The sequence below is a fragment of the Erpetoichthys calabaricus genome, chromosome 7 (assembly GCF_900747795.2).
Source record: "Erpetoichthys calabaricus chromosome 7, fErpCal1.3, whole genome shotgun sequence".
NCBI lineage: Eukaryota > Metazoa > Chordata > Cladistia > Polypteriformes > Polypteridae > Erpetoichthys > Erpetoichthys calabaricus.
In genome coordinates, this window is record NC_041400.2 from 122,504,305 (window position 1) to 122,516,412 (window position 12,108).

The window sequence follows — 12,108 nt, forward strand, 5'->3', positions numbered from 1 at the left end:
GAAGTAGCACCAAAAAGATGTACTGTCATTTTGAATTCTTCAAGGTCTTTACTTAGATTACCTTCAGTCCACCATAAAAAAAATGTAAAAGATCAGTGTCTTTATCTGGTACTTTAACTTTGTAGAACATTGACTTAATATCTGCCATTAAGGCTACTGGCTCCTTTCTGAATCTTGTAAGGACGCCAATGTGTGTGTTAGTTAGGCCAGGGCCTTTTAATAATTGCTCATTAAGTGAAGTCCCCTGGTAGGTGGCTGTGCAATCAAAGACCACTCGAATCTTATTTTTCTTTGAATGATACACACCATGATGTGGAGTGTACCACACTCTGCCTTCATTGCAATTCAGGCTTTCTTTCGATACCTTGACAATTACTTGAATCAAGTAATTTAATTTATCTTGTGGGTCTGCTAGTACGTCACCTACAGAGTGATCGAAGACTCTGATGAATTTTGCATAAGTCATTGGGTCACCTGAAAATAAAGGGACCTGTCTGTATGGTACTTCACCACGCGGCACTGGAGGTGGTGGAGTAGTAGCTATGTTTTGTTGGGTTAACAATTTAGCCATTTTGGTGATTGCTTTCTGACATTCAGCTTGATTCTTTTGATATTCGGCTTGATTTTGCACTAATACATCAAGTATATTATCTCTGGCGCTCTGAGTGTCGGTTTTTGCGCTAGTTGTGGATTGTTCCTGTCTTTCCACTTAAAGTTCATGTAGCATTTGTAGGATACTATCAAGTTCCGTGCATTCAAGTGTGACTGTCAAAGAAGGTGATGATGCTGCAGCGGTTTTCTGAGTGGAAGAGTCACATTTAATATCCAAAGTGCGCTTTAACTGAGGAGAAGCCTTTCGTAATTTTGACTTAGTGCGATCCTGTTCTTACAATTACATCTCTTTGAATTGATTAACTAGCTGTTCGTCAGATGTATGTGTTAACAGGCTGTTTGTATCTTTCAGCCATACCGCGACCTTGCTTTCATTTACGATCATGCAGAGATAGAAGGTAAGAGCACAGTACCTCGGAATGACTCACTTCTTTTTCTTTCGTTGACGAGTTCTGGAGCAGAAGCATCCTCTGTCCTCAGATGGCAGATTCCAGTTCAAGTTCAAGGCCTTCAGATGGCAAGTTTTCTGACGAAAATGTAGCTGCGTTTTTCTAAAGTTGCCAAAGTTCAGCAGCTCTAACTTAAAAAATGAGATTCAACAAAAGCCTGATGCGTAGAAATGATTCCACAGACAAAATATCTTCATTTTTAAAAGTTTAGTTAAAATTCAAAGTAAAACAGTTCACACAAAAAAGAAAATTAAAATAGCAAAAAAAGGAAAATTCTTATTAAGAAAAGTTCTGTTCAAAGCTTAAATCTTGTTACATCTCAAATCATTACTATTTGCTTAACATTCCTGAACCATTTCAAATCGACGTTTCTGAACCATTTCTAGAGGGTCAGAAAACTGTATGCTTATCCCATTTCTAAGTTGAAAATGGGTCTTTCAAGTTCCTAATTACTGGGACCTATTCTAAACACAACTAAATCTATTATCACACTGTTTCTCAGTTATAGTAAGAAGGTTCTCTCTCTTATTAACTTAAAGGGGGAAGAGACTATACCATTGTCTATGACTATAGAAGAAATTTATGTTCTATTCAAATTAAGCAAACATTAATATGAGTTTAACTCAAAACTTTAACTTTCTAAGATTGGCTCTTACAAATGGTATCGCCATAATAGCTGAGGATCTATCCAGGTTTGGATTTAAAACACAAAGTCTCCAGCCATTATAATTTTGTGAATGTTCACATTAGGGATAGATGCAAATACATTTTGGAAGAAAGCTGTACCATACACGTTAGGTGCATAGACCTCTCTATTATATAAAAAAAAAAAATTCTGGAAAGCAAAAGCAAGGCTACGATACATGATCTTCTCGGAAGTTCTCGGAAGACATTTAAAAGACCTGCGAGACAAGAGACTTGCCGCGGTGTGGCTCGCGGGGACCATAAACATGAGACTTGGTGCCAAGAGATTGTCCCAGGGACGTCTCGCGGAGACGTGGAACATGAGATTCTTGCAAGACACGCCCTACTTACAAAAGATATCATATAAGAGTACACCCATCAAAAAACACTCAGTGGTGTAAAAGCACGTTTTACACACAGATCATGTGCTCTCAGCACATATAAAGCGTATAAGGACAATATGGAGAATAGAGACCCAAATGCATTGGAGAGAAAAAAAGGCAAATAAGAGATTATGAAAGCAGTGGAATTCGAAAGGCTCAAACAAACGATGGCACGATACACATGCAGAGAAAGGTACAGAATATGAAAGCAGTAAAATTCGAAAGTATTGTAGCGTCCCAGCCAGGTTGAGGGCTTTTTGGTTTTAAGTGACTGTTTGGTCCAATTGAGGGAGGGCGGAGTACAGCACAGAAGACTGATAACTGTGTATTGATTGATGCTGTGGGGGGGGGGGGGGGGGGGGGGGGGGGGGTGTTGGAGAGGGTGCTATAAAGTTTTGTTTGTGGTTAGGAAGTCGGCAATTGTTCAAGTAAAACTTTTGTGACAGTTTATCATGTCAGTCGCTACAGTATCAAAGAAAAGATAGAAATGATCGCATTACTGCAAACAAAAGGTGATTAATCATCAGAACCAGGTGTAATTGAAAAAATAGCAGGACAAATCGAGGTCAGAAGTAAAAGGCAAAGAGTAGACAACAAAGTATTTTCGCATTCGCATCATTCAATGCACAAAAGTGGATTTACACAATAATGGACCATACGCTATGAGAATCTGTGGTCCCGGAACAGTTAAAGGAATGACAAGTTAAATTTCAAAGAATACACAGTTCGTGATCATCAATATACACCAGACCGGAGAAGCGATGCAAATTTTAACAGGCAAAAAGAAAGGTATATATTCTGCGAATAACATTACACACCAAAGGAGATCGTGATATGCCATTCGTATTAAAATGTTCACAATTTACCGTGAGAATAACTTTTGCTATGATAATCAATAAATCACAGGGACAAACATTAGAAAAAGTCAAATTATTTATTAGAGAAACAGAAACAATATTCACTCACAGACAGTTATATGTTGCATTGTCACAATGTGTCTCCAAAAAATATTGTTTATAATGAAGCTTTAAAGTAAAAGTGCAAATAATGAAATTGAAACAATTCCAAAAAAAAAAAAAAATGTAAAATTGTATATCCGATTAACCAAACACAGGGGTTGGCAAGCGAAGTGAGCAGGGGGTGAAGCCCCCTAGTATTAATTAAAATCATGTCAGAGGACTAGGACTTTGCCTTAGCTGCACAGGCAATGTTTTTTAAGGGGGGGGGGGGATGTTACTGGTAATGGGTAGGTATTGGGGTGGAGTGAAAGATAGCAATGCTATTTCTTTTTTTATCCCTTATACCCCAATACCCGCTAGTGCCAACATAACAATATGCTCCTTGTCAATAAGATGAAATATTTGTCAAAGCTATCATATGTTAAAAAAAAAAAAGGTTGCAAAGTTCAGAAGCAGTTTTTCTATGACCAAATAGTGAACTTTGTTAGCTGAAATGTTAAGGGTCTCAATTATGAAGTAAAGAGAAAGAAATTACTTTCACACTTAAGAAGTCTGATTGCCAAGATAGTATTTTTTATAGGAGACCCACTTACTAAGCAAGGACCATTGTCTGTTACAAAGAGAGTAGTTTGGCCAAGTTTTTTTTATTGCAGCTACACAATGAAAACCAGTTGTGTGGGAATCCTAATGCACAAAACTATTCCATTTGTATTGTCAGATACAGTATCTGATTCTGAAGGGCAATATGTCATGGTGAGGGGTCTGTATACTTTCTGAATCCACTGTATAGCTCATGTGACAAATAAAGTGATATCTCTCTATATTTAAGTCGATGAGTTGTATGTTAAAGCTGTAGTGCATTCCACACACTCTATTATTAAAATTAATTTCTCTTCGCTGAAAATTTTTTTTTTTTAAACTAGGGGACCTCGCTACATGCCGTTGTGAAGGGGGGGCTGAATGCACCCCAAGGAGATGCAGCTGCTCCTCCAAAACCCCTCTTAAATGGTGATACAATGGGAAACAAATTTTTTTTTTTTTTTTTATATATACCTCCTCTTTGCTCGATCAGCTGCTGGCTTACTGTCGTGCCGCGTAATCTGCATCTTGTGCGGCACTTCGAATGTTTAAATGCCTGTACAGCAGCTGTTCTTTTGTCTCACTGCCTTGTCTCTTTTCTCCCCCAGACACTATTCGATCTCTTTTCGCTGTTCTGTTATTTCACTGAGTAACTATCAGTTTTTTGAGACTTTTGAATTTTCCTACTTCCATTATCTCTAAACTGCTCCGCATGTGTATCACGCCAACATTTATGAATTCTTTATAATGTTCTACTTTGTCTTTTTACGGCCCTAGACATGGTTAAATCTCTTGGCACAAAGAGAGCACAGGAAGTGTGTCTGCCAAAAACATTCCAACAGCTGAGAGGTTAGATGACTGTGGTCTTGTTTGACAATGGTTGTAAGTAGGGCATGACTTGCAAAAGTCACCGTCTCACAGGACTTGCTTCCAAAGGTTGACCATCTCACGGGACGTGAAAGTGTCTCTCACTTCAACAGATCACGTCTCGTCACAAGAAAAAGTCTTGTCCAAAGATTTTTTTTTTTTTATAACAGAGAGATCTGACTTAATTTTATAGTAAAATTTCATAATCTTAATCTCTTGGAATACAAATGGCTTAATAAACTCAGAAGCACCAAGTGCTAAATAATATTATAAAAAGTCTTCCTACTGAGGTGAGGAGGTCATAAGTGTCAGTGCACTTTATTAGTTTTACTTATGTAACATACATTTTATCACTCAGCTAGTATAAATATACATTTCTAATTACTGTACATGCTCAAGTGTAGTGTCTTGTCTGATGTAATCTCTTTTTTTTTTGATCAGTTTCCAATTTGATTTTAGAAAATAGGACAAGGATAACAAATTTTTAAGAAGACATATTCATATATAAATTTGAAATACCCCTCTCCACCACCCCAACCCAGAGCTATATAACAGAGAACAGAGAGTAAAATTTTATATATAGAGGGCTCCGCACCCTGCTTGCTTCAGTTGCCCACCCCTTGGTTTGGTTAACCGGATATACAATTTAAATAGATTATTTCCATTTCATTCATTTTTTTATTTCTTGATATTTGCCAGTAATAAAGCTGTAGTGAATGAGTTATTCCCCCTCTTAAACAGTGGTACAATGGGAAACATTGCTGCTGTGTCACGTGATCTGCATCTTGTGCGGCGCTTAAAAATGTTTAAAAGCCTGTACAGCAGCTGTCCTTTTGTCTGACTGCCTTGTCTGTCTTCTCCCCCAGACACTACTCGATCTGGGAGAGTTTCTGTTACTCATTTCTGATTTCAACTATCAGCATGAATTTCAGAAATACTTCTCTGTATTGACCAGTTCAAGGTTGCAATTAGAAATGGCATTTTGCTTCGATAAAAAGGCCTTCAATTGAATTGCTCGATACAAACTGCTCCAGAGTTATCTGCTGGCTTCCATCGATGTCCTCTGAGGTTTCTTCACCTGGGTTGAATGCAAAGAACCTGGGTGATTCCTTCAACCTGAACAATCCATGCATAACACCAACAAGCAAGGAAGGTATATTAACACTAGAATTACCAAAGCCCTACGAGGATGGGGTAGTAGGCTGCTTGCTGCTTGGGCTTATCAACACATTTACAAGACAAAAGACACTGACGGAGAGGTGCAAGTGGATTTAAGGTGGGTCGGGTTTATGAGTTTTTTCGTAAGTTTTGGTAATTCTAGTGTTAAGGCTTTGGTAAGAAGTTTGAGGTTCATTTGTGAAAACAGAACAATTGCAGCGTTGAGTCATAGAGCAATCCTAGAACACAGCTATACTCTACTTTGTGTCACATGATACCCCTTGTCTGATGTAATCTAAAATACAGATTGAAACAAAAGAGATTTATTTTAGAGTGATGAATGTTAAGGTGAGTTTAAGTTCATAAAAATAGAATAATTCTTCAGGAGTAAAATGTTTTTTTGAAATTGACTTCTAAAATTAGTTCTCAGGTTAATGGATAAAGAAGCAATGACAGATTTCGTGTCAGGTTTAGAAACACCTATAGTGTAACCTGAAGCTCCCATGGCTTATGTGATCTTGAGGAAGCAATGTGTATGTTTAGGTACCTGTTTACCCCATTTTTTTTATTTTATGCTTTATTTGTGTTGTTGTTTAAGTTGATCTGAATTTTTAAATATAAAGGAAGCCCCAATATGTTAAGCTTATAAAATGCAGCTTATTTTTGTTGTTTTTTCAGTGGTATTTCTCTTGAGTTCATCCCTGAGTCCATAATGATTTACAGAGATAGGTCAAAATAGTTAATAATGTGGTTTGATTTGTTGCAGATCAGACAATTATGTAATAACTGCGACAGGCCTAAGTGTACAGCATCCCAGCCATACCCATAAGTAGCATACATTTGTAAAGCATTGTGTAGTATAAAGACAAAATTTTAGCTTTGTTTACTCTTTTTGCAAGTTTTTTTTCCATTTGAAATTGCCTTGTACCATATTGTGCATGTGCTGTTATTAGTGAAAATTTTGGTCCTTACCACTAAATAATTTATTCCCAGAAAAATGCAAAATGTAAAAATGTACATCAAAATGGATGTGAGAATAGTTGTATTTGGTTAGGGTGACCACTCTGGCATATTGCTGTAAAGTTTAAAGACAGCAGTGGTTTCATTGATCTATTATTTAAAATGTATGCAAGAATTTTAATTTTGTTGAGATTGTATATCAGGAATGGTCTGAAATTTTGTTTTTCTTTCCCCTTATAAGGATGTACTATAAGTACAGTTTAAAGAGTTTGCAAAAATATACAGAAATTAATTAAATAAAATAATTGCAAACTTTAAAAGAGTGTCTGCTTTGTTCAGAAGAAATGCTTTGCATTATTTCTCACTTTTCACACTTAATATAAGTTGTTTTTTTACTTTACAGTTGGCACCTACTGCAAGCACATCTTTAATTAAATCAATGCAGATGATTAAAAATCCTGTAAAAACATGTGATAAAGTTTACTCAGTGATTCAGAGTTTGACATCACAAATAAGGCAAAGAATGGAGGACCCCAAATCTACTGGTAAGCAAAATACCATAATTTTGATGATTATTATTTGTTTAGCCACTTTTAAATTATTTGATATGTATGTGTTTAATTAGGGCTGTTTAATTTTTTTCAATTATTAAAAATATTCCTGGTCATGAGTGAGCAAATTCTATCCTTTTTGCAGTGGTACACAATAGACCATTGTAGGTATAGTGTGAACATAAAGACAAAAATTTTCACACTATTATCTACATGGGATGGGGGGTGTACACTCATCCCCATCTTTCAGATTCACCCAGGATTGGTGTACTCCCATGTGGGCTTAAAGTGGAGAAGGACAAACAGACTGTGATTACACTATTGGCACGCAGACTTATTTTGCTAAACTGGAAGAATCCTAACTCTCCTCTTTTAAGTCATTTGAAATTGGAAAAAATCAAATTTTCACTTAGAGGATCTGTGCCAAACTTTTTCAAAACCTGGCAGGATCTAATCAATAATATTTTAGAATAAGCTCTTAAAGCACTGAGGAAGCAGATTCTCTTCCCATTTCTTTTTCTTCTCCATTTATCATTATCTGCCTATTAAACTCATCAATGTATTTATTTTTACTAGCTTTAAGTTTTACTCCGTTGGCCATGCTCTCTTTCTCAGTGGTGGGGGTTGATTTGGTTTCAATCCTATTTTTTGTAAAAATTCATCTATTTGTGTGGAATGATTACAATAAAATCAATAAAAATTAAAAAAAAAAATACAAAAAAAAAAAAAAAAGATTCACCCAGTATTTTGTTTTATTATCATTACATTGTGCAGCAACATGTAACTTTGACACATTTGTAGTGTATTACAGAGGTTTTAAATTATTTAATTGGGAAACTAAACATAACCCTTTATAACAAAAAACACAACTCTATCAAGCAAATGACAGTAACACTGCAAGTGTAACAAAAAACATTTCTTGAAACTTAGCAGTCAACCCCTACTTGACAAAGAGTACTATGTAACTAAACAACCCTATCTAAAAGGTTCTTTGTTTTGGATAAAACAACAAATAAAAGTTTGAGCAAAGGCCTGGCCTAATTACTTTAAAATTACATTGATGCATTCTTGTCAAGTTTTGAAAAAAGTATTATTAGGTCTTCATAGACACAATTTGATTTTCTTCAATTTCAGATAATATAGAACATCTCCTACCTACTGAGTTATAAAGAGTGGAGTAGGATTCTTCCAAATGAGCAAAATCAGTCTTTCTGCAAGTAGTATGGTTACAATTGTCTTAAGAAGGATTTGTGAATGTATCTAGACATTTTCTGAAAGGGATAGAATAGAATGTGAAAATTTTAGGAGGATACGCATTTTGGCAATAATAATTCTGTGGCTAATGTAAGATGGTGGAAGAACTATTATCATCTTGTTTGATGTTTTCTGTCATATGACCAGAATTGTGTTAAGAGATTTTTGTTTATTTGTAATAATTTTTCCTAGGTATTTAAACTATTCTGATACAATCAGTGAAAAGTTATTCGGCCTGATAGAAGTTTCAATATCCTGGCTTGCTAACTTAATGTTGTAGCTAATGTTAGACTGTGTTATCTGCCTAAATTAAATGATTCATGAACAACTGTTAGAAAGGGAGATGAACCACCTCTACCTCTATGCAGACATGTAATGCTCGGTTGATCGGTACTGGAAAGCTTTTATGTTTTCACTGTCCTTTACAAAATCACCCTCAGTATTGGTACTGTTGTGAGAGAAGGCTCCCTAATGTAAGCCCTGTAGAAACTGGGGCCCATTTAATACTTATGAGCATTCTGCAGTTGCTGGTTTGTTTGTTGTATTTGCAGGAGGTTTTCTTTTTAGTCTTTTTTTATTGAATTTATTAATTAAAAGCAAGTAACATTCCATACAAACAAGTAAAACTTAACAAAACTAAATTCAGTTCAACCCCCACCCAAGAGAAAGAGAGGAAAGGGTATTCCAAAATGTTACTGATTAGATTCTGCCAGGTTTTAAAAAAGTTTTGAACAGATCCTCTTAAGTGAGAATTTGATTTTTTCCAATTTCAAATAGTATATAACATGAGTTATCCACTGATTTGAAAGAGGTGAGCTAGGATTCTTCCAGTTGAGCAAGATAAGTCTGTGTTAATAGTGTAATAAAGGCAATTTGAAGTTTGTTTGTCCTTCTCCACTTTAAGCCCATCTGGGAGTATCCCAAACACAGCTGTTAATGGATTAGGAGTGAATGTGGCATCAAGGCTGTCTGATGGACATTTAAAGATTTTTATTCAGAAAAATGTTAATTTGGTGCATGCCCAAAACATGTGGCACAATGAGGCTGGAGCTTGATTGCAAGGTTTGCAGGATGGATCTTGCCCTGGAAACATTTTGGACAGTTTTAAATGAGATAGATGTTGAAGTTGAATAATTGTGTGCTTTGCACGTATGGTGCTAGAATGAATTCTGTGCGTGGCTGCCTTCTACTCCTTTTCTGAAATGTTGAGTAAGAGATCCTTTTCCCACTGTACTCTGGAAATATCTTTGAAAGGAAGAAACTTCAAAATATTTCTATTTATTATAGAGATGCTGTTGGAGTCCTCAAGAGTGATCAATATTTCTTCGGGAATAGAAATACTGTAGGTATACTGAAGGTGGATGAGTTTAAATACTTGGGATCAACAGTACAGAGTAATGGGGATTGTGGAAGAGAGGTAGAAGAGAGTGCAGGCAGGGTGGAATGGGTTAAGATAAGTGTCAGGAGTAATTTGTGACAGACGGGTATTAGCAAGAGTGAAAGGGAAGGTCTACAGGACGATAGTGAGACCAGCTATGTTATACGGGTTGGAGACTGTGGCACTGACCAGAAAGCAGGAGACAGAGCTGGAGGTAGCAGAGTTAAACATGCTAAGATTTGCACTGGGTGTGACGAGGATGGATAGGATTAGAAATGAGTACATTAGAGGGTCAGCTCAAGTTGGACGGTTGGGACACAAAGTTAGAGAGGCGAGATTGCGTTGGTTTGGACATGTGCAGAGAAGAGATGCTGAGTATATTGGGAGAAGGATGTTAAGGATACCACTGCCAGGTAAGAGGAAAAGAGGAAGGCCTAAGAGGAGGTTTATGGATGTGGTGAGAGAGGACATGCAGGTGCTGGGTGTAATTGAGCAAGATGCAGAGGACAGAAAGGTATGGAAAAAGATGAGTAGCTGTGGCAACCCTTAACGGGAGCAGCCAAAAGAAGAAGAAGAAATGCTGTAGGTGGGAGGTGAGGAAAATTGGGCCAGTTTTCTTTAGTAAAGTTTCTGATTTGGACATAGTGGAAAAATTGCGTTGATAGAAAGCTGAACTTGGAGTGTATGTACAACTCTCTAAGTGATTTAATCCTGTATGTTTTCCAAACAATAAAAACTGTGTAAGTTTGAGATGGTTATCGTGTAGAAGCGCCACAGATTTGTGTCAATGTCCAGGTTTTTATAGCTTGTATATTTGCTGCCCAATAATAAAACTGAAATTTAGGTAGAGCCATGCCACCTTCTGTTTTAGGTTGTTGTAGGGTCACCCTTTGGATGTCTGGAGGTTTTGAATTCCAAATAAATGAGGTTATGATTGAATCTAATTTCTTAAAAAATGATTTGTTAATGTATATGGGGATGCTTGACAATGTTAATTCTTCCTGCTAAAGTGAGGTGGAGAGTAGTAGACCATCTATGCATATCTTAAGTTTTTCCATGCAGACAGCATAATTTTGTTGAAAAAGAGCTTTATGTTTACTTGTTATGTTTACGCCTAGGTATTTAAACTGATCTATGATGATCAAAGTGAAGGTGTCCAATCTAATGTTGTGTGCTAAAGAGTTCACTGGGGAAAACACACTTTTTTTCAAATTAATTTTGAGTCCAGAAATCATTTAAAATTTATTAAGAAGAATCTGAAAAGTGTTATAAAATTTGATTTAGATTGTAATTTATCAAAACATACAACAAGGCTTCTAGTTTTTGTGGCATTCGATCCACATACACGGTAAGCCGCTGATGTTTTGGTGTCTGATTTAAAGTCCTCTACAACTATTTTACAGAATAGTTCAGCTATGAATTTCACTGGATTTAGACTTTCACAATTTTCAGGGAGACCTTCAATTCTGATATTATTCCTTCTGTAGCCATCTTCAAGTGCAGCTAGTGTGTCTCCATGCACTTTGCATTTGGAATTTGCAGCTTTTGCTTTTCTATCAGCGGTAGAAGGCAATTGTTCAACTATTTCAATAGAAGTTGTGAATAATTGCTTAACATCTTCAAGCTGAGCAACATGTGCTTTACATTTATTCTCAAACTTTGCATTTTTCTGAAATTTTTTCTAGCATGCCTTTAAAGGTTGCCTCAAAGGTTCTCCTAGTCTTTAGTATCCTGAACCAGCTTCTCATTTGTGTTGGTTATGTCCTATATATCTTTCATTATATCCTATATGTCCCCCCTGCAGTAATCATTGCAGTGATAGTTACCTTCATTTCGTACTGTTCATTTTGGTCTTCTCCATGCTCCACAGGCAGAGTAGCAAGCTCGGTTGTAGTCGGTGTCGCTGACTTGTGGGGGTAGTTGGCAGCAGGGACAGCAAGTCCATGCTCAATTCCAGTGAACCTTCTGGAATTGACAAGTTTTTCTGGCCCGACTCGGTTTCACTCCCACTTTCGCTCTCAGCTGGAGCCCATTCGGTTGCGTTAAGTCCCCAGAGAGGTCATTCTCTGCCAGGCATTTCTTGCATACTTGCATTTACTTTAGTTAAAGTCCCTCGGTTTCAGTAAATACTGGATAAATCAGGATGTTAGCAGCATTATTTTACCTTTTTTTTTTTTTTTTTTTTTTTAAACTAACGGAGCTCTGCCTCAGATGTCCATCTCCCGAAATGGATGAGACTAAGGTTTTCTAATGGTCAGGCATACAACAAAGCAG

General features: G+C 36.6%; 1 protein-coding gene across 10 annotated transcripts in view; it reads left to right on the plus strand.

The window, feature by feature from the left end:
• ppip5k2 (diphosphoinositol pentakisphosphate kinase 2) overlaps positions 1 to 12,108 on the plus strand; it is a 273,516-nt gene that overhangs the window by 174,234 nt on the left and 87,174 nt on the right. For all 10 annotated transcript variants that reach the window (XM_051929861.1, XM_051929854.1, XM_051929852.1 and 7 more), the window contains exon 18: positions 7,055 to 7,196. In XM_051929861.1, coding sequence (XP_051785821.1) covers positions 7,055 to 7,196 — 142 coding nt within the window. The remainder of the gene's footprint in view (positions 1 to 7,054; positions 7,197 to 12,108) is intronic.